General features: G+C 40.0%; 1 protein-coding gene across 1 annotated transcript in view; it reads left to right on the top strand.

Moving 5' to 3' along the window:
* The window catches only part of LOC147062610 (gamma-aminobutyric acid receptor subunit gamma-3-like), a 51,271-nt gene extending 36,580 nt beyond the window's left edge, over positions 1 to 14,691 (top strand). Inside the window, exons 7-10 of the mRNA XM_085914104.1 lie at positions 600 to 737; positions 3,845 to 3,997; positions 9,124 to 9,317; positions 12,923 to 14,691. Coding sequence (XP_085770230.1) covers positions 600 to 737; positions 3,845 to 3,997; positions 9,124 to 9,317; positions 12,923 to 13,207 — 770 coding nt within the window. The 3' untranslated portion in view covers positions 13,208 to 14,691. The remainder of the gene's footprint in view (positions 1 to 599; positions 738 to 3,844; positions 3,998 to 9,123; positions 9,318 to 12,922) is intronic.
* Positions 14,692 to 24,274: the final 9,583 nt, after the last annotated feature.

Genomic DNA, 24,274 nt, shown 5'->3' with positions numbered 1-24,274 from the left:
TCCTGTTTGGTCTTTATATATCCCTTGCTTGTGTGAGTTTTCTCTCCTTGAACATCCTCTTACATCTCAAAAACATTCACATTTGGTTAATTAAGGTTTTTAATATTGTCCACAAGTCTTTTGTGAGTGTGAATACTTGTTCAGCCTTATGTCCTCTGATTGACCCAACCAGGGTGTACCCTGCCTCTTGTCCAAAATCAGCCGGGATAGGGCTCCAACTCACTCTCGTACACTCACTCTGGTCAAGCGATACAAAAATCAATTGGATGTAGAAATGTGACTTGCCCCACACTGACTCCCTGATCATTTTAGTCATTGTTTTTTTAAACGCATGTCATATGATCACACTAACATTAACTTCAGCTCTAGCATAAACACAAGTGGTGTCCTGGCTGGTCGAACATCATAATATTAGAACATTCAAGGCTATCTGGGCCACTGACTCTCTCCCTCCCCCCTGTCTCTTTCTCCCTCTCTTTCTCTCTCTCGCACTCTCTCTCTCTCACGATTCCGCTCTCTCTTTCTCTTGTCTCTCTTGCTCTCTCTCTCCCCGGTGTCCTCCTTCCAGCAAGCTAAAAGAGCATATGTGTTGTTTCTAGATGGCTACCCACGAGATGAAATTATTTACAAGTGGCGAAGAAACTCAGTGGAGACATCGGACCAGAAATACTGGAGGCTCTACCAGTTTGACTTCATGGGGCTCAGAAACACTACTGATGTACTGACCACGACTGCAGGTATAAAAGAAGCAAAAGTGTGCTGACCTCATTTCATACATCTAAACTTCACTTATGACTTCATGGCAGTTGCTTTGCCCTATGTGATGGAGATTGTTGTCGTGGCTTCAAGCCTGAAGGGGAAAAAGGAACATAAATCACCAATAATAAAGATGAACCGTAAAGTTAAATTATTCAAAATTTCACTTTGCATACTCTATGTGATGATGTTGTTCCTGCTTGTTGTTTGGGGGCGGCAGTTGTAATGTTGTCACTCCAATAGGTGCTACTAATTACACCCTCGACTAGCTTCACGTGGGCCGGTGCCCAATTCATTTGTAATAGTGGTTTTAAAAGCTGATTATGCTGAGCACTATAAATGAGGGGGATTGGGTCCACAACATGGCAAGGTTATTGAAAAACCCTTTTTTAGCTAGCTGATGAACCGCACTGATCATACTTTTACTTTTTAAGGGCTCGCTTTATGAATGCTCTCTTTTGTCACCAGTATCTTTTGTCACCAGTATCAACCGAAAAATCAGTAAAGTAAGCAATTGGATGCGAAGAGCATAAAGCAGAGTAATGTTTAATCCAAATGCCATATTTCTTCTGATTCCATGGGATAAAAGAATAAAAACATTGTATAGAAGTGCAACATATCACAATTAGAGCCTGTGTAATTTGACAGGTGCACTGTATAAGTGTCAGGACATGTTGAATGGCCCCCTTTAAAGGTTAAAGTTAAATCACATCTCGAGAGAACTCGACATCACAGCTTCTTCGATTTTATTCCTACGAAAAATAAATAAACAATCCGTCTCTTTTTCATTTTGAAAAACAAAATGTAATAGTAAATATTCTTGGGGAAAACTACACTTTGACAGCCTGTTAAAAATCAAGGCAGGAAGTTGCACACAAACACGCAATTCAGCCCCAATGTTCACATGACCTCATTGGTGGGGGTAACTAAATGATGACAGATGAGCGCTGTCATCCTTATGGCTGCCTGGGCTCTCACTGTATTTTTACAACACACTCACTCATTGTCCTTTGGAGACATAGTGATCCCTCGTCACTTCGTGCTTCACCTTTCGCGAATGCCGTACTTGGCGGGTTTATAAATGACGGGAGAACGGCGTTTAAAACACGCTAAGAGGTAAGTGTTTTTAAAAAAAAAATAAAAAAAAGATTTAGACAACATGCACACTGCAGCTCAATTCAGATTATTTTGCCCTTATGTGACGAGTCAGACAATCTAAACGGCTCAACAGAGCGAAAGAAAGGAATATTGACTTTGGATAGGCCGTCAATCTGAAAATGTGTATTAAGTGACTTCTGGCTTGAACACAAAGCATAAAGTAGACATTTGTATTCATAGTACTAATTCAGTGACATAGACGTTTTTTTTTTTTTATTTGGCGCGGCAATGCATGAAATGGATCGAAAATCCTCATCTCATTCTCCCAAAAATGTATTTCCACCTCACCAATTCACCAATTGCTCCTCTGTGGCTATGAAATATCTGAAAGATCTGCCTGTGGCGCCTGCTCACTGGACCACATTTAGGACTTCCACAAACACTATGTTCCGACTGACGTCTCTTTCTTCTGTCCGTATGTTCACACATCTGGCAAACTGAAGTTGCATTTAAGATGGATTGTGAACACTTACACACAAACCAAAAAATTCTGATTCCACCCGAAAATGACAAATTGTGGTGTGAACATAGCCTTTGACTTCACCTCACATAAATAAATTATTTTAAATAAAATATCTAATACCGACCAACTTTCTGAACTTGTCACAGTTAACTATTAATGTGGGAAAGCTGCAACATTTATAAAGTACATTGTTCATAAATATAACAAATCTGGAGACCTCCTGCAGTCCCAGACTCTGGTGGGACTTTCTCTTTTAAGCTTAAATGCACACTGTACTACAATCCATGTTTTTTTAACTTCGTGTTGACAACAGACCTTGTTGTTTTCAGCTAACACAACCTCACAATAATGACTATATTTCCAGCTTGAAAATGCTAATTTCCCTTAGTTTTTGGAGTCTGGTATGGACGTGGGATTATTCGTGAAAACATGACATGGCACATTTGTGACATCACTACCTCAGATAAAAATGTGCATTTTTTTATCAATTCTTTTTCAATGCTTCAGTTAATTGCAACTGCAGTTGATGGTGAAAGATGCTACCCTTTGAGATATACACTACTGATTTCACATTCAAGTAGAAGGGTCTAAGTCCTACATGTTGACAAAGCTTCAGGATGTTGCAGTTTGGATGACAAATAAATGGTCTCGTGGATTAGGATGAAACAAAATTTATAGATAGCAAAGTAACTTAGTTGTTTCATTTTACCTTGAGACAGAACTCTTTCACTCAGGAATACTTCAGGCAGTTTAAAACTTCAAGGTGCTTAACTTTTCATCTACTGACAGATACAAATAAAGGCAGTTTATGGGTGGTGTTTACCAGGTAGTAACTCATCCCAAGTCCCCAACTAACATTGCATTACTTTTAAAACTTGAGGCAACACACCCAAAACACTGCTCAAGGCAAGGCTTGCAGCAGACAATTGTCACAGTGGACTGAAGTGATCCAGACACAAGGAAAAGCAAATTATAAAAGAGGTTTTGTCATAGGACACGTGGCATTATTCTTTCCTGTCACTTGCTCCAAATGAGCTTTTAGATCATTCAGAAGCTCTAAAATGGCATTGCTGAACATATGTCGTAATACTTTATTTTGGAGAAGACCTCCGACGCCTCTCATGGTGCCTGCACCTACGTACTTGTATGGTTGATCCCATTCAGAGGAACTATTTAAAGACTCAAAATCAGGCCTTTGTCTTAGGTTTGATAAATCACATTGCGCCAGCTAAATCAATCAGAAATGTTTGGTGGATGCAATCTTGGGTGTGCCTGTTTAGTTGACCAACTTTTCAACTCTTTTATGGAAACAATGACTGTGCTTGTTTTTGTACATTGTGTACAAAATAAAAACGTCCCATTAATAGTGTCACTTTAAGCATCTAGTATACATTGTCATGCTGTGGTTTATCACAACTATAGACATCATTTTCAAGTGACAAATGTCTTCTAATTTCCTTCCAACAGGAGACTATGTGTTGATGACAGTATACTTTGACCTCAGCAGAAGGATGGGCTACTTCACCATTCAGACTTACATCCCGTGTATCCTGACTGTGGTCCTGTCCTGGGTCTCCTTCTGGATCAAGAGTGACGCCACGCCGGCGAGGACAGCCTTGGGTAAGCTGCGCATGTGGTGCAACTGGGCATTATGAATATCATTTTTTCTTTTTCTTTTTAAAACTTGCTTCCCATCAGTGACACTAACTTTTCCACAAGCATGAATAATTTCTTTTGCTTGCATGATTAAGTGTCCTGCATGTTGACACTTTGTTTGTTGCTGTCTTTTGGATGATGGGTTCCGCCTGGAAGTCTTATTGCGGTAAGTGATTTCATCATGCCTGCATGTTTGTGCATATCCAAAATATGTTCACAAATACCAAAGGGATAACACAAGTTGTATTCTAACAATTGAGTCACTGCAGAAAAGATGAACACTACAATTAAAAATCCAGACCATTATATTGTTAATCTGTGTATATTATAAATATTGTATTTCTTCAATAAATCAATATTGGTAAGGAGGGATGAACGGATATATGACCATGTAAAATGTAAAAATCAAGTACGAAAAATCGTTAGTCATTGCACTCCAAATACACCAAAAAAAATGTCAAATTGAATCAAGTAATCTTGATGCCACGTGCTTCATTAATCATAATTAGATTTACTGTGACACATTTTCCATTTCATTTAATCAATTAGATTGATGGCATGTGCAGTAATCATACCAGTAAGCGTAAATTTAATGTAACCAGCGTAATCATTTGGCAAAAAATCTTTAGTCCACTGAGTTCCCAGTGCTCCTAATCAAGCGCTGTCACAGAAATTCTGTTCAAACTTCCCTACGGCAATAAAGACTGGATTTAGGTCTGTCGAGATTAAAAGACAACAAAATCACGTCATTCACTGTCTGCTGTTAGCGCATTCCATGAGGCATCCCTGTTATGATTGTTTTTTCCTATTCACCTCAAACTGTTGTGTCATAATACAAAACGTTTTATGTTTTGCTGAGCTACTACCGCCCATAACGTAAGGCAAGATGGCAAATCACTTGAGCTATAAACGTCAAAATGTTGACCTTTGTGTGCCTGCCTCTAAGGCCCCCCACACACGGGTATTTCGAAATGAATTTTTGATGAGTTTTGACCTGTCTGTAAGCAAACATTCTTTTTGTGAGGAAACCTTGGCTCAATAGTAGACTTATTGTTTCCCAACTCGGATATTGATGGGATGGTTTGATTCGCAGCCATTGTGCCCATGTCCACGTGTGTGTCTTTGAACAAAAGCCTAAACCTCTGGTTTCTCCTGATGGTATGTTGTCGATGGAAAAACACGAAGAAGCAGTGTGAAGCACTTGGAGTAGAAAAAGCGCTATACAAGTGACAGCCCAATTACCATTTACAAAATATATATATATTTTTTAAAAACAAGCTTTGTGAAAGTCAGACCTAACTGTGTGTCTTTTATTTGTGGACATTTGTATTTACTTACCATGTCTACTTTAAACACCTTATGTGTGGTGGACATTTTGTGCTGCAAATGTACGTCCGCCTGTGTATGCGTGGACATACTTTCATTCAACCCGTCTTTCAGGTGCAATGAAAGGCAGCAAATGCTCCCAGCGTATAGGCGATGTTGTGATACACGGCCACTTGCTGAGAAAGGCTTGTGATCACTTCCAGCGAACACAACAAACAGGCAGCACCAGGAAGCAAGTGTCCCACCCCTGATAAACACCCCCATTCAACTCAGCGACACAAAGTCATTTACCCTGCTTTCTCTGGTTCACCGCCTCCATTTTCAAGTGATGTCTGAGAGCTGATCTCGAGGCCAGAGGGCAAGAAGAGGGGAGATAAGAGGAAGAAAAGGCAGACATAAAACAGGGATGCCAAACAAAATGGGACCCAAAATGTCAGCAAGAAGGAGGAGGCCAGGACTCAAATGAGGAAGGCAATGCTACAGAATCCCATCCTGAGCAACAGCGCTTGAAATGCTAGTGCTGCCAGGTGGCATTTGCAAAGAGCTGTCACTCAGCCACTCCTCATCCAGGCAGGACATTTGGGGAGCAGCAGGTTGGGAGTAGGAGAGCCGAGCTGGGGTTGATTCTTGTTAGAGCTCAATCTGTGCAGCTCAGATGGAGTTTAGGCCTATGATGGGAAATCACACAGCTCGTGACTCTAGTAAAGAATAAGGAAATTAAGGTACTGTGGAGTTAAATGAAGTAGTCCAAGACAAATCGATAACGTGACAACTACTACTAGTTTTCCTACTGTGAGACGTTAACACGTTCAAGGTGCCATGCAATATGTATCGTATATTTTAAAATATGTCTCTTATCTTTGATATCCTTTCTGGTTCATCCTGTCTAGTTTAGATAAATTTGACATAAGCTGGGTTGGCAATGAGCAGGAGGCATTTTTTCAAGCTATTGTTATTGGTCTGAAACAACGGTACGATATATTCACTATGTAAATAAGCTTTGTCTCTGTTGTCCTTAATTTAATTTGCCATCGCACGTGCTACAAATACATTTGGGAGTTTTAAATCACACAGCCACACACAATGTAGGCTACACACACATTGCTCTCAGCTGGGCACGGGAACTGCAACTGACAATTGCGCTGACAGCCTGGTCCCCCTGGGGAAAAAAAAATCCCACCTCCATGGTGATGCCCAGCGACATTGCGGCCATTAAGCAAGCATTTTGAGTGGATGAACACTGCAATGTGAGCAGATTTGTTCTCCTGCTGATTCTCGATGTACATAAAACATAAATAAATATCGAAATATCGGTACACCCCCAAGGTGCATCTGGGAACCCACCAGAAGAAACTGATACAGTTCAGATGATACGGTCCAAATGTAGAGGAAAAAAAAAAGACTCAAAATTTAAAAAAAAAACGTATTGATCGATAATATTAAATTTGACACGAGATCAAGTTTCAGCACAGCCTTCATCAGATAATCTATCTAAGGTTTCCCAATAAGAGCCATCATTCACACAAACGCTTTTCAGAGGCAACATGTCAAAAAAAGCTGACAGCGCTCCTCTAGGGAAGAGATGGCAGAGATAAACTTTGGTGGTATCAGCCCTTTAAAGTGCACTGCAAGGGGTTGTTTTTTTTTTCAAACACAGGTGATCACGTGTTTCACAGGAAAAAAACAACCTATTTTTCTAGAGTCAACACATTAATGTACAGCCCAGTAAACTGCCTTAAAGAATTGAATGATCATGGCGGGGTCAGTGGAAATAATGCCAGGCTGAATGCATAGCAGATGTGGCTTTAAATCACCTTTAATCAGATTAAACTACGCTTGACAAAACTGGCCAGTTGCATGTTATAAACGCCATTAGTGAAAACGAGACTAGCAATGAGGAACAGCATTTTATATGTGTGAAATTGTCAGTATTTTTGAGAAGAGTTTCTATGTAGAACACAAACATTGAGTGAAATTGAAGTGAATTGAGCAGTGATATCCTCTATGTTTGAAATTTGAAAAAACTAAATCAGTTCCAGAGTCAAACTGTTGCGATCATGTCATCAGTGTGTTTTATATTTGATGACGATTTCAAGACAACACCTTGTGTTTTACCCGACCTATTTTTCACTTAAACTCATTCTTCAGTGGCAATGACAGCACCAAAATGAACACAGAAGTCTTAAGTCTACAATTTTAAAGAGAAATTGGGAGAAAGTTGGGAGATAAAACTCACTAGCAAAGGTTGCAAGCAAAGGTTTCGTAACCAGTGCTACACTGCCATTTGCGGGAGATGGAAACGAAGCCTTGCCACAAAATCTGCAAAAATCTGCTTGCAATCAACATCTATTACAAAAAGGCTTAGAGTTGCCTATACTTGCCATAGAATTGCGGCAACTACCTTTATATAGTATGTGTAAATGAAATTCCTCCACTCACTTTAACATAGCTCTCTGGCACCAAGATGCAACAAGTGGGTGCCAAAATAATTCATTGATTTAGCCTGAGTCCAACAGAAATGGCAATGTGAGATTCTTTAAGTCAGTAACGTATAATTGCTTTTTAAAATATTTGATTTGAGAATGCTAAACCATGAATATGCGGTTATTCACTGTAAATTAAAGTTACTACCATTTCTCTTAGATTGATCTATTAATACTTTTGCTATCTTGGTGTTTTGCTACAACTGATGATTTAAAAACTGCATAAGATCCAGTTATAAGTATTTGGAAATAACAGCTGAAACATTCTCTTGTCTCACATTCATCTTAAGGTGTCAAACTGTTAAATATTTTTAGTCTGCAGAAAAAAAAAAACTAAGGAATTTTCCCCACTGTTCCAATACTTCCGGAGTGATGTGTGTTTTCTTTCACTCCGTTTCCTATTTTGTCACACCACAGGTTCTTTTCGGTAGTCAGTAGACAAGGTATCACCTTTGTTGCCATGGCATCACTGAGAGACAAGTTCCAAAGAGTGAATGAACCTGTGAAAATAAGATTAGTGGATTTAATTTGATGGCCAGAAGCAATATTGTGCCAAACACTGGACGACACCCATCGCATGCGCTTAGATTTGAGGAAGAGTTCTTCATTTACCTTAAATGTAATGAGCGAGGGGAGAAAATCTAAGACGATCACTCGACCAGTCGGTAGCTCAAAATAGAAGGGAGCAACTCGTCTCTATGGAAACGCTGGGTGAAAACAGCACCATGAAAGACATGTAGAGAGGGAGATGAGAATGAAAAAGGCTGAGGAAAGAAGAGAAAAGATGAGAATGAAAAGCCAGAGACGGTGATTTGGGCCACATATGCATGTATGACTATGTGCAACACTGCCATTTTCCCGTCTTTCTGTTCGCGCCAATCATTGACAAAAATTATTTCACTTAAGACCCCTTTTTAGCAATCTTTCTAATGATGGTATGTTTTGACGTAGGATTCATTCAAAAAAGTTCATGAAAAAAATGAAAACTTTAAAAATGCACAAATGTATTTATCTTGAGAAACTTTGCAAATAATCTCCTCAGGGCTGACAGCAGCAGCACTTTGACGTTGTTTGATCACTATTAATAAGTGCTCTGATTTAGTGTGTTTTCATGTCTTTGAATGCCTTAACGCTTGTATGATTTGGAAACTAGTCCAAATGTTGGGGATTGGGAGTTCATATCCTTCAAAGGTGTAATTAATTGTACAACTACTGTGATCACAACCTGAAGTCACAAAGCTTTGGTGTTAGCATCCCTCACCCGTGCTTTGACCTTTTCAGGCATCACCACGGTGCTGACCATGACCACATTGAGCACAGTGGCCCGCAATTCCCTGCCTCGAGTCTCCTATGTGACGGCAATGGACCTGTTTGTCACTGTCTGCTTCTTGTTCGTCTTTGCTGCCATGATCGAGTACGCCATGCTCAACTACTGCTCCGGTTCGCGCAGACCTCCAGCAAAAATGCAAAAACTGGTAAGCCACTTACGTCTTCTTTCCGGTCAAACGCCATGGTTCGTCTTTAGGTTCATAATGTATTCAAAACAACAAATCCGCTCTGGAAATATAGTATAAATATACGATGCTCCAAGGAGTTCTGACTTCTCTAGTGGAGCTTGCGCTGAGGAATTGGACCCATCTGTCTGATCAAAAGGGGTCAAATGCTTTATTATGTATTCATGTTCATTTGATCAAACATTCCAGATGTGACTGTGATTCATTTAGTCACAAAAAACTCATTGGTATGAAACATCTTGCTATTGAGTGCTGACTGAGGCTGTCTCTTTGTACGTATATATAAAGTGCACCATGACTGGCTCACCATGTCTTCAAAGGTGCATGTCGTTATGAGCAAAAGTGTGCCACTCGAGAACCTTTCTTGCCGTCGTCACCCAAAGAGCGCTAGAAGCTCAATGCGTGGGAGTTCTCAAGGCTGCTGCACCTGTCACCATTGATTCGGTGGCAGCAGCACACGTCTACTTGTCAAGCTGCTGTTGCCATTTGGTCGGAAGGTGTCGAAGCTCACGGCTAATAACGACTTTTGTTTTCGACTGAGCAAGTTACACAAAGTTGAGCTTGAGCAACATATTTGAGAAACCTGTAACTCACTGCTGTACTGCATCTGTGTGTACGTTTTGATTGCTGCGTTACGGGGCGGGGCCTTTTCATCATCACATGGAGTGTGAAAGAATGTGTTTGCTGATATTATTATTACTGCAAAGCCCATATCAGGGCTCCTTTAATTGTTTCTGTGCCTTCCCAATAATTTTTGAGACAGGAATTAATTCGTGTACAAGGAGAAATGTAAAGGGGATAATATTGTAGTACCTTGTGGAGCACCAACAAGAGAGTCAGTAATCTGTTGACAGCGGTCAGAAAGGAAATTTCTGACCAGAAGTCTAAGACCTCCATTTAGCCTTATTTCAATGAGTCGCAGCAGCAGCAGCAGAGTGTGAATCTGCATGCTGTTGAAAGCAGATGTAAAATCAATAAAATGGCCCTGAAGATACTTAGTCTAGGTGTTGAACAGAGTGATAGTAGCATCATCAGTTCCCTTCTGACTTTTATCGGTAAACTAGAGATGATCTAAGCAGTTAGTAACAGATGTTGTCATTCGTCTACTGATGACTCTCACAAAGCATTTCCCCAGAATGGATGTAATTGCAATGGGTCTCTAATCTTTTACTTCAGTTGCTCCAGGCTTTTTTGGAAGAAGTGAATAATTGACATTTTCTAGATACCTGGAATTCTTTAAGTACTGAAATAGCTTCAAGACAATACCTTTGAGTTCATGAACATTTTCTTTCAATTCTCTCCCTCTCGGGTCATCGGGCCAAGGTGAAGAGTTGAGCTTAATGTTTCTAAGGTTCATCGAGTCTGATAGGAACATACTCAGGAATGGACCAGCACACATCACGCTCACAATATCCACTAAAAAAAGACTTTTAACTCAATGGCAAGGAATGGAGAAGGGGGGTGCGTTTTGTCTTTGTTTCCCTTCCCATTATCACATTTAAACCTTTACAAGCTTTCTTGGCATTTTCTGACAAATATTGATATTAAACTTTATCCTATAATCAATTTTTTTTGCTCTTCTCTGTTTTGATCATAATTCACATCTTTTTTTTTCCCCTGACAAACATTGACATTTTTAAAAACACAATTTTCCTCACGGATGCAATCCTTCATCTCACTCAACATCCATGAATTGTTATTGGGGAATATTGTAACTGTTTTTGTTTATGTGATTTTACTTTCATTCAACAATAAATACGATGTTAGGGTGTCAATTATTTCATGAAGGGAGTCACGTGAGTTCAGAAACAGCCAGTCAATAGTTTGCAACTCTCATTGTGTTTCCTCCCTCCGGTCTTCGGTCTAGGTCACTCTGTCCTTGGTCACTGTCCCTTCCCATCTCAGCATGGCCCTGTCGCATGGAAGTAGGTGGATGACATTATTGTCAGATTTCCCCAGAGCAGGCATGCAGGTGGATTTATAGGCGTCTGGTATGTTGCCATCACACTTTCTCTGGGGTGTGTGCCAGGTGGGTTGGACAGTCCACATATTGGTCTAGTGTAGGCAGGTGATCGGACACATTAATTCTTGGTTTGTGATTGTCCATGCAAAAAAATAACGAAACACAGGTGATTATTGTGTGAATGTTGAGAGTATAGTCTGGACAAAATATAATGTGGGCCTCCACATTATCATGGCATTGCAAAGCCGTAGAGCACATGCACAATCCTGTCAGGTTACAGTGGAGCTTCCAATATTGAACAAAGTCGAACAATTTAATGAATTGAGTTATTTATTTCTTCTGTCTTCATTTCAAGCGTCTTGTCGGGTGAGCAGCTTCCTTTCGTTTGAGCAGATTCTAGCTTTGCTATGCGTTATCAATGCAAATATTATTTGCCCATCACATTGAGAAATCCAAGTGCCGGCGTTGAGTCCTCCTCCCCCTCCCCTCCCCAACACACACACACACACACACACACACACACACACACACACAGATGAAATTGGTTTCCTTTTTTTTTTTAAACCAATCAGATTTTAAATTCCACACTGCTCTTTCATATTCGAATCCTCAGGGAGACATCAACATTTCTCCATCCTCTGAGTGGTTCAGCTCTGTTTATCCCTCTGATTGGGTGGGCTTAAAACTTGCACCTGAGACTGACCTTCAGGAGGACGATGTCAGACATGATTAAAAATTCATTTTTAAGGCACACCCTTCAAGGGTAAAACTGGACATTATGAAGCTTGGGTAGCCAACATTGTTGCTGGCTACCTTGTTGAAGCTGGAAATTATATTAATATATTTTTCACTGGACTGGTTAGCTTACACAGACAGACAGGCAGGACCAAAGAAAGGAGCCTTGCTGTGCTTTCATGTGTCACAGTACCAACTGGCATTCATGATCCCCCCAATGAACTGTACGGCCCCAGTGCCGCCAGCACGATCATGACACTCCCAATATCATATTTGATTGAAAAGCAAACACGATTGCTTACTTGGTTGCCATCACACACACCAGACACCATCAGAACCAAATGAGTTTACCTGGCTCTCATCAGACCACTGGACATTTCAGTAATCCATGTCCTTGTCTTCAGCTTTGCTTACAGGTTTTCTAGTGCATCATGTTTTGAAGAGATTTCCTTCTTGGTCCAGACCAATTTATAGCGTCTGAGCACTGAAAAGCTGACCCACCCCTTCAATCTTTGTATCAATGCTAGCAGTACTACATCAAATCTCGCACTCCTGCCACTTGTTAAGAAAGGAGTCACCTTCCACCGTCCCACCATACACCAAACATATTTCAGTTTATCCTCTCAGGTCAAAGCATGAAATCGGTCTATTAAAGGCTCGTTTTTCGACAAAGCCCTGTATTTATTACTGGTTTACTGTATATATCAGGAGACCAACATGAAATTGGCAGGTGTGTACTGAGTCCCATGCATACAGTATGTGTGTGGGTGCACGCTCGCTACTGCTTTCGCAATTTGCCAAGTACAGTGGCAACGCAATATTTAGATTCCTGGAAAAAAAATCTCCACATTTTTCTCTCCCTCTACAGACATATTCGTCCTTCAGCACGGGTCGACTCCCTCGTCGACACATGATGCCCACGGGCAATGCTCTCTTCTGGCAGGACTATGACGATGACTGCCTGGACCAGTGCCTGGATGGGAAAGACTGCAAGAGTTTTTTCTGCTGCTATGAAGAATGTAAAGAAGGCGGCTGGAAGAAAGGACGCATCCACGTCAACATCAGTGAACTGGATTCCTACTCTCGGGTATTCTTCCCGACTTCTTTCTTGCTCTTCAACATTGTTTACTGGGTCAGCTACCTCTACCTCTAGTCACACTCCTGAAATAGAGCATTGGAGCATCTGGATTTGTCATGCTGCCTCTGGAATTGAGGATAGTTTCTTTTCGGAATCAAGGGGAAGGAGAGACATGAGCAGGAATGGACCAGTCCTTTAGGACTAAGTAGACCACAGACATCTGGGTGGCAATGCAGTATTTTGACCCACAAGGTGGCAGAGCACCCATAGTGCCTTCTCTAGAATGGGTGCACAAGGTCACCGCAGCATTGCTGTTTTTATTAGCTCATACATCACGCCGCCGCATGCCATTTTTTTTTCCCTCTATGGTTGACTACAGGAAATGGTAGGACACTCACCATGCATTTTGTGGTACTTTACAAATATAGTAGTGCTCAATAATAACAACATGTTCCTAGAATTATTGGTATTTTTTCCCAAAGACCCCAATCAAACAATGCAGTTTACATTCAAGGGATGCACAAAAGCGCGAAACTACAAAGGGATCTTGAATGAAACTGGTATGTTTTGTAGTAGTGCAGTGGTAGTAGTCGTAGTAGTATGAGGTCCATCCATTCAGTTCCACTTGGTCAAATTGTTTGTCCCCTAATGAAAAATAAAGGGAATTTCTAATGGCCTGCCATTTGCGGGACCCTAAGATGCCTCTCGTGCCCGTCCAGCAACAACCGAGGTGCCGTAAAATATCTACACATTGGTCCAATGTAGGCCAGGAAAGAGAGAGAAGTACTGAAAAATGGATGAGGCTGAATTGTTGGGGATGGAGTCATTCAAACAGTCACCACAATGTATAATGGATAACACGTGTGGGGACATACGTACAGTATGGACACACATGAAAGCCAGTCTTAACTTTAATGTTGTGTTTTGGCTTTGTAGAACACACACCAGTTCACCCAGTACGTGTGTGTGTGTGCGTGCGTGCGTGGTGAGAGAAAGAAGTTACTGATGTGTCTAATGTTTCCTTTTTCATAAAAATGGAATATAAGTAGGCTGCTAGTGAGTTCCAGTTAGTGAATTTACTACGTATTCATCGGGCCTCTGAACATGTTTGCGTCCAATTCAGAGGTGTTGACTTTTTGTGCTGACTTTTGTCTTTTGACCACAAAGCCCCCACCCCCCACCCACACACCTCTGGTATTTCTACTACACTTTATAAGTGTCTTAGGCCATCTAGATAATCTAATAAAACAAAATGACTATTTTTATCTTGATCAGCATTTACAAAGATGCTTTGAAATTTGAGTACTGAGCTTTGGTCAGCATTAGCAACCCCCTCGCACATATTAAAAACTTAGACGACATTGCAAATATTACAATAAATGTATTCTCACTTCAACCTCTAACTTTAAGCTACAGTAATATCGCTCACATCGTTGGGGGGGGGGGGGGAAAGGCCAAGCTGATCATGGATCAGTACTCCCAGAGAAAATCTTATGTCTTTTAACTGGACAAGTATGTTTTTCTAGTGTGTGGTACATTGCTTGTATGAATAAATAATGTTTTCGTCAACTATTACTGTGAAGTGTCTTTGTGGGAAAAAACATTTCACTTCATAACCAAATCTGACAGAGGCAATCTGCTCTTAGCTGATAAATTTTGTGGAAACTGAAATACTTGCAAGGATTTGGACACAGTTTAACAATAACTGAAATACTTGCAAGGATTTGAACATTACATCAATCCATATAGTTTGCCATGCTTCTTATTAATATAATTCTCAAATAGGGTTGATCCCTCCGGTTATTTTTTTGAATGTTATACACCAGAATGCCAAAAGTTCCAAAGGTTTTCGCTGAAAAAATTTTAATTGGTGGTGTTGTCGTTTTGAAATAGATAAATAAATGCATACATCCCAATATATTTACAACCCTTCAAATTTATAATTTCGCAATGTTCCCGTGTTTAAGTTGCAGTTGACTTTTGGGCTCAGCCTGAAAGTTTTTCATGTTCTTGTGGGTACTGAGAAAGCTTGTGTGAAACGCTGATTCCGAAATACAAAATATGATCCTTGTCAAAACTGGAGCAAAGACTTATTTACATATTCCAAATGTGTCAGGGCTCAACCTGACTGACTGTGGCGACGAAAGTGAGCAAATGGAAATGAAGATGAATGAAACTGCAATAGATACTATCATGGAAAGTACGAAAACGTTTGTGTCGGCAAAATGCAAGTTTTAACATCCAGTTTTCACACTACAGGTATGTAAAAAAAAAAAAAAAAAAAAGGCAGTTCATATGAATCATTTATTTTGTCACTTGGGCTCAATCCGGATACCACTCCTTATATCTTCCCTTCCTCCGTCTAGTGTATATTTTCCGGCATTGTGCTTCTTTTCACTGTTGTCCTTCCGCTGATGAATGGATGGATAGATTCTATTTGACTGCTACCTTCAAAGTGATTGATTGGCTGCTTCCCCAAAAAAGGCAACCACACAGCATCACCCCATTCTTCCTGTTGATTGCCAACTTTGTGACTTCGCCCATCTGGTCGGCTTTGTTTGTCAGTCGTATATATTACTGACACGAGGAAAGAGGAAACAAAAATAATTATATAATATGTGCATGCGAAAAAATATGACTAATTGGAAAATCGCCTCCTTTGTTAATGAGATTCAGTTTTTTTCTTCTTAATTACCGTAATTTCTGGACTATAAACCGCTACTTTTTACTCAAGTTTTGAATCCTGCGGCTTGTCGTCCAGTGCGGCGTATCTATGGATTTATCGTGACTTTTGTGATGACTAATACACTTTTACACTCGTAAAAAGGCTGTTGTGGACCGCTGTTGTGCGGCACGGCTTTGCTGGGCGGAGGGATATGTGACACGGTCCCTGGGGAGAAGAGTGGTGTGTTGATCGCATGTCCATCCGCCAGGCAAATAGTGCCGTATAATTAACACAAAGAAGAGACAGAACGAGATCAAGACGGACATTACTGAAGAAAGGAAGCTTTAAAACACAAACCCCGATTATGGGGGACATAGGAAATGCATATGATGTCGCTTTTAAGTTAAAGGCAGTCGATTTGGCTCTTAACGGAGTAACTAGGGCTGCTCATGCATGCACTTTAGAGGTTTCTTCCGGTCACTCGTGCACACTAGGCTATTGTTGATGACAACTTGTTGCGTCACTGAGAAAGTGTGTGGCGAAGTAAATCTGACGCTATTCCAATCCAACACTGAGGAGGAAGACTTCAATGGTTTCAGTGCACAGGAGAAAGATGAAGACAGCTCTCAATGACTTTTACTGGTATGTTTCTTTAACCAGCCCTGTTAATGCTGTGCTACCTTGTTGCTGCTGTGTTACCGTCGCGTCTCAGTGACTTTTATCGGTATGCTTTTTTTTTTTTTTTTTTATCCAGTCCTATTAGTGCTGTGTTTTTTCCGTGTTGCTGCTGTGTTACTGCCGCGTCACAGGCATTGTTTGAAAATAAAAGTGAAGGTATGTTATTAAAACTTTGAGAACTATTTCTGCGTACCGTCTTTCTTTGTAAAGAACTCGCGGGCACATGCGGCTTTTAGTACGGTGCAGCTTATGTATGAAAAAAAAACAAGATTTTCCCTTGATTTTTGCTGGTGAGGCTTATAATCAGGTGAGGTTTATTGTCCAGAAATTACGGTACTCTGATTAAAAACGAAATATAGAAGTGGCAGTCTGTCAACATAGCAGGCTGTTTAGAAACTTTATAGACTCCTTTTTGGAGACAAATGAAATATTTAGGCCTCCTACCCGATTTCTAAAGCCACTCCGGATGAATTTCTTGCTAAATGCACACTGCCTTTCTCTGTCTCTTTGTGTTTTTGTCACCGGCGTGTGCCACAAACATACGCTGGTTTTCTGCGTAGTCTCTGCACTGCAGCTAATCTGTCTGAGCCAGACACCCCGCAGACTGTATTTATATCCCAATCAGATCGCTATTCAGCTTTTTCCTCTTTCCACTGTTTCTGCTCTTGTTTCCACGGGAGTGCGACATAAATCACATTGTATCCGCATTGTAGTGCAAGCAAGCAGGTGATGAATCTCCAAAGAAGTGATTTTTTAAACAAAAAAAAGCTTGTGACTACCTTCAGTTGACTGCTGAACTAAATTATCTATTTAATAGCCTAAAAGACAACCAGTGTTGCAAATTTGACATTTAGATGTTTTGAACATTTTGAAGGAGAAACTGAAATACGTCCCCAAGGCCAAGATGTGCATATCTTTTTGTTGTGTTCTGTCCTGGCCTATGTGGATTTTTTTTTCCAATCAAAGATAAATCTTAGTTCATATTTGCCACGAGCAAATACATTTTTCATTTCTTTTGGATTATTTCAAAAACAACCTTTGTCTCTGGTTTTGTTGAATCTTCTTATGGAAAATATTGTACGTGCGGCTGAAGTACACTGTCCAGGTACAAAGACTCACCAAAGCTGCCTGGATGAGAACCAGCACTTGCGAATTTCAAGTTAATTTGTGTCTTTTCATCTTTGAAAGTGATACTTCTTGGGTAAAATGCAAAGGGCTAAATTATATGCACACATATAAAAGAACAAATTTACAAAAAAAATATTTAATGCTCAGGGTGGTTAGCACGTCCACCATACAGTGCAGAGGTGGTGAGTTTGATTCCAGCCTTCCTTTGTGGAGTTTGCTTGTTGTCCCCGTGCCTGCGTGGGTTTTCTCCAGGCTCTCCAGTTTCCTATGACAACCCAAAAAAACAGTAAGCTGATAGAGTACTCCAAATTGCCCATAGATGTGTGTCCAAAGTGAGCTGGGATAGGCTGCAGCATGCCTGCGACCCTCGTGAGGAAAGAGCGATGCAGAAAATGAATGGATGGATATTTGGGGCTCTATCAATCCTGATATATGAGCCCTTTTCTAGTGTAATTTCAAAATTTACATCAATGCAAGTATGATTTCAAAAGAGACAAAGGTGAGCTATTTTTACCATCGATATGTGGCGCACTACGCATTTGCCTTGCGGGATAACATGGTCGTGACCCCGAATAGACTAAATCCCTGCCTATGACCAATTTAGATCTGAATCTAATTTGCGTGAATTTGGAAGATATGAGGAAGAAAGTCAAAGTACCCAAAGAAAAGTATGGGGCAGGCAAACCTTGAAAGGCTACGTAAGGCTAACAACTGAAAGGCAGTGAAGGCGACTGTACTGTATGTGCTTCCAGTATGTTAGTCAGACTTTTAACCTTTAAAGCACATATGCCCTTCAGACCACTTGTTGTTCAAAGCCAAGTTACATGCACAATCATAGGTCACATGAATTATGCATATGGAGTTAAATAGAAATTTGGACATTTGTTGTTCTAGGCATTTTTTTTTTCCCCCCGATTGAAGTCAGTGAGGCGTAGGAGTGGGGAATTTCTCACAGCTGGAGTCTCACATCCCAGCTATGAGTTGTACATGGCTTGTCCCCCACTAAATTTCACCCTCACCAAGGGGTTCAACCTACAGAATGTTTCATTTTCCTTTTTATCAATAAGTGTCAGAAAAATATAAAGCATTCTCACAGTCTAATCTCTTAGTTGGACTAATCAGTTTTGAATTCCGCTATTATAACGTATTTGACTAACCTAAGCCGTTCAGTACACACATGTTGTCCACTGGGTTTCATCACGTGCGGTAAAATACATGCATTCCTATCACATTTTATTTTCATTACTGCTTCTTGCAAGGAAACTGAAGTGGCTTGTGTTGGCTTTATGCACAACATCCCGTCATGTCAAATTGGATAATGAATCTACCAGAAATGTGACTTACAAGAATTGTCTTACAGTATAATTGAAGAGACTGCACATACCTCCCCTATTTGCTGCTGGAATGTGTTGGCTGTACTTAATGTCTCCCCATTTGGTAGCCCGGCATTAAAGAGGAAACGGTGGAAGTTGACAACAGTCATTTCCATAATTGGATTTAGTTTAGGCCGGTGTCTCCGGCATGTGTTGGTGACCGTTTTTTGTATGGCACCTCCTGACACCCAAGCTTACAGCTCGGTTGTGAATCTCTGACAAATTGTTACTCAGCCATACCTGTTCTTGTGCATTGGGGTTGTAAGGTCCATCAGCCACTATTGGCAAAACAACGCATGTGCATCAAGTCCACGTCATATGTCTTTGCCATGACAACTCAGTAATAAGATAAATAAAAACAAATTGCATTAAAGCTTATGAACGTGAACTCACAGACCCATCCATCCATTTTCTACCACGTTCAGGGTCACTGTGAAGAGGGAGCTTACAATCTTAATTGGTTGCTTGTCAATCAAGACATTTACGCAAGCAACCATTTGCATTTTTATAAATTGGTTATGAGGATTTGGGTTAAAATGGTATTGAAACGTTGAGTAAGTTAAGTCTGTTTTCAAGTTTATAGAATCTATACCCATGACAAATCTCAGTGATATATTGCAAACAAATGTACTGCTCTTTTTCTTTTGTTCATATCTTTTTAGAAGTGTATTTTCTACATTAAAATAAAATTTGGTGTAGCAGTAGAACCATTTCTCATCTTCCCATCATCACTAATACCAGTGGCCTTGGGCCCTTAATCTATTCATCTATTCTTATCTCCTTATTAGATCATTAGATACTGCTGCAGTAAAGCAAATTTTAAAACCTGCAGCTAGACTTTTAACCTCCATTTTATTTGCCCGCTCAAACTGCATTTGATAAATATCAAATCTATTTCAGGACATTCTCTTTTTCTTGCTGTCACTTCAGTAAATATCCTGAGGAAGTGGACTGGAGGTTCTGGCATTGAATTTTTCTAATATTGCCGTGGCATGAATGTAGTGCGCTGATTCCCATTCAGCATCTTATTGTTGACAGTTGGCAAAACAAAACTTGATTTGTTTAGTAAAAAATTTGGTTTGCAGAGACTGCTTATCAGAAAGGTTGGAAGAGCCGAACAGTTATAAATTGAGGTGAAGAAAAGGAAAAAGAAAAAAAAAATCCTCTGATTAAACCCCACCTCAACAAAACAAAAAAGGAAAAAAATGGATTCCACTAAAATTGTACTAGCCTAAAAGGAAAACGTGTCTGCGCAGGCTGCATTCACTAAAAGAGTTAATAAACTGAAGAGCCGAACATCCATGCATGCATTATCTGAACCACTTCTCAAGGGGGCACGATCATGTTGGACCCTATTCCAAGTGACTTCGGGCAGTAGGCAGGGTACACCCTGAAGTGGTTGTCCAGTCGCAGGGCACACATGGAGGAACAAACATTCTCACCCACACTCAATCCTACGAGCAATTTGGAGTGGTTCATTAGCCTACCATGCAAACTCCACACTGGAAGGCCAGATGGAGCTGGAATCAAACCCTCAACCTCTGAGGCTTTGTGCTAACCAGTGCTCTACCATGCATACAACACATTTTCAAAAAGATTTCCCACACCATTGCATCAAAAGTACAGAGTGGGAACAGCTTTCATGACGGCATATGACATACAATAAAATATACAATAATGGCAAAAAAGAAGAAAGAATATTGTATGGTGTCAGAATTTTAACACTCATCATTAATTCATTCTGTTTTGAAGAGCAAAGTCATTAAGCATGAGCATGGTTACTGTTGCTTATTATAAACCAAGTGGATAATGCATATGTTTTGAAATGATGATTGCCAATAAAGCAGAATGCCTAATTTGTCTGACTGATGCATTCAGATGGGCACATTTAATATTAATCAATTCTATGAATTATATGTAAATTAGGAAAGAAATTAGATCCAACATAGAGAGTTTTGTCTTTACGCAGTTCCCCTTTATTATTGTTTGTATTGAAAATATGTTTATACATATATGTACAGCATATTGCCATGATGTGTTAACTGTCAATTGTGTTGTTTTAGGGTGTCTTTCAAGAAGTATTTTGCTTTTTATCATCTAAAACACTGTTAATTGGGCAATTAGCTTTCAATGAACTATGTGGTCAAACTAAGTGGAAGGTATCTATTTCTTTGTATTTAAATTCTTTAATTGTTATTTCTGATGAACAGTATGCCTTGCACTAGCAGAAAATAGCCCAGAAAATCACGTAATTCACAATGCAGTATGACTTCTGTACTTTGTGAAATGTTAATGATTTGATATGATCAGATACGCAGCAAGGTCTGCAGAAGCTGGACAACAGGGAGATATACAAAACATGCAGGACACCACACTCCAAGGAACAGAATTGGTGACCCCTGGTTTTGAAGTAGGACTGGCAGGCATTCCAAGTCTTTCAGAATTCAAGCTTGATCAATTTTGGTGTGTTTTTCCCATCATAGTCCAGCAACCCATTGAGAAAGTGCAATAATAGTGCAGTACAACATTTGGGTCATGAGCCAGCATTTAGGAATCACTGAAGACACTCAAGCTTCTCCCCAAAAAGGTCCACACAATGTTTTTCAGTCAAGTTATTATTTGAACACCCAGTGTGACAAACAAAGGAAACATTTTAGCAACATGAAAACCATGGTGATAGAGAAAAAAATGAAAAGAAATGAATGGATTCTTGCTGTGCTTTTAACGACCAAGATGGCTGAAGAGAACATTTTGCTTGTTCAGAAAATCGACTTCCAGAAAGTTCCTCAATGTTGGAGTTGTCAAAAAGAAGAAATGTGATAAAGACTGGGAATGAGAAACCAGTTGGAGAAACACTTTTATAAATAGCTCCAGGTAAACAAAATTATCCCTTAAAAAGCTAACACAAAACCTGTCCCGACTAAATAAATGTGCTTGTGATACTATGGGGTAAATTGTCTTATCAGCGCTCAGAATACGTCCACACTAAGCACTGACCCTTTAGTGGGGATATTCTTTAGCAGCTTGAAGATAAATAAATCAATTCTTTGTTAAAGTTACTTGATTGAATACGACAGCTCTGGTGGCAGGGAAGGTTGAGATAAGAGCACTTTGTGATAGAAACATTTATCATGCGGCGGTGCAATCGCACGTAGCTTCTATTCCCACGTGTCAATTTATTAAGTACACCTAGATAGAGCCCGTGCATTATAATCAAACAGGGACTCGAGCGTTCTCTTAACACCTTTGGTTGATGTATTTTGCATGTTTTTTTTTCTTTTGTTTTCATTGTTTTCCTTCAGGTTGGCCACTTTAATTGAATCATGCATGACTACTGACACAGAACAAATTTCTTGGCTAGCACAGTGACTCTACAACAGGCACCAGAGGAATGATGTAAAAAGCTTGTGCATCTTATTTTTAGGGGAGATATCTGCACTTTTAAAAGAGAAAGGGGACTTAGAGACCTACCGTTGCGCAGTGTGACGTAAAAGGTTTAAATAAATCATGTCCCCTCTTAAAGGCCCGGTGCTGTAAACTTGAACCAGTTGAAAAAGAATGGAACAAACATGTTCCCCGAGTCACTTCAGACCAGAAATGACAACACTGAGCAGCACTGCGGTTTGGATTTCGAAATCTGCCATTTTTACTCGATAATGAGTAACAGCAAAACTTGTTTGACAGAAGCTTTAACATTAACACTGACTTGACTGTGGAAAAAAAACTTCAATAATGGTTGAATAAAAATTGTACCTATATACGTACTTGAAAAGAGTAATTCATGTTTAAAGTCAAAACTGAACTGCACTTAGTAGATAGCAGTGATACTTTCGTGCACTGCTTGTAGGAGCCGTCATACCCCTAGTGATACTTGTCCAGATTATGAGGTTCCACTGGTTTATTATTGTACCTAGTACACTAGTACCACCAGAGCTGCAGCCGCACTGTTCACTCATCCAAACCTTCATGCCTCCCAATTATATGAGTGAACATAAGTGTGACCTTCAACCAATTATTGTATGTAGAGGTTTTGCACCACCTGTTCGTAAAGGTCAAAATCGTGGTAATTCCGTCAAAAGGGAAAGAGTGTCGGATCAAAAATTACTTAGAGTGATAATTAATGCTAAACTACACAGAGCCATATAAATACGGTAAAAAGCAAATGTCAAAAGACTATCCTTTCTAAAGCCAAGGATGTCGTCAGCCATAAACCATTCAGTGTGTGACTTACTGTGTGAAGAGTTATCTGCAAAACCAACACTCAACGTTTTTTAAGTTGCAAAAAAGAGCGATAGAATATCAGTTCAATTATTCTCAAATTTAAAACTGCACAAAGTATGAATAAAGTAAACAATTTATTCGCCAGAGTAGAAGCTCAGATTCATCATTGTAATCTCTCATCGTTTCTGCTTTGTCAATTTTAAGTCCTCTCTTTTATGGTGTCTTGGATGCTTTTATTTTGTAGTAAATCATTTTGGTTTAAAAGCTTTACTTCATGCCCTTGTTTCCTTTATGGTGAATGTATCCTTGACACTCATTAAATAAAAATCAGGTAAAACTAAATAAATTGTAATTTGGTTTTATTAGTGTTACTGATGTGATAGTAAAATTGTCTTTATTCCATTGGGAGAACATGTAGGTAAACTGCTTAAAGATGAATTTTATCATCTGCTTTCTTTTGTCTGTTTTTGGTTTATGTTAGTATGATCGAGCAACCAATCAAATCAAATTGTTACCGTAAGAGTTTACACTGCTACTTGATGGCTCCTTCTGCATTTTAGTCTCATATCTCAAAAGAATCAAGCTTCATGAAACATGGTGAGTGTGGCTAAAGTAACTCCACTGAAGTGCCCAGGGCACTATCCAGGAGGAAACAACAAACCACCATACATTAAGATGATGGACCCCTGGGACGACCTGCTAAGTGAATGCCTCGGGCAACAGAAGCCCAGTAAGGAGAAGGAGCCAGATGGACTGTCATGGTAAGACAGTGGCATGTACCACCGTCAAGTGCTTGACATTGAGAAAGCATACCAACTCCTTGAAAAGGCTGGACTACATGACAGCACGAGTCTCTTAACATTACAGCAGCAGGCCCTAGAGTTTAGGGTTTACGGTTTGGGGTTAGGGGTTAGGTTTAGGGGGTTAGGGTCTCCATGTTTTGGTAGCTCTGAATAAATTACCTGCATGCAAACTGACTTTCACATGCATCGTATACTAGAATGACTTTCACGTACAGCGCACTAGAACCACCTATCTCAGGGTGGCTGGGGAACAGACAAGTGTCCATTGGCAGGT

Source organism: Syngnathus leptorhynchus, chromosome 1 (assembly GCF_054491065.1).
Source record: "Syngnathus leptorhynchus isolate UIUO chromosome 1, UIUO_Slep, whole genome shotgun sequence".
Lineage (NCBI taxonomy): Eukaryota > Metazoa > Chordata > Actinopteri > Syngnathiformes > Syngnathidae > Syngnathus > Syngnathus leptorhynchus.
This window is presented reverse-complemented; position numbering and strand designations above follow the sequence as displayed.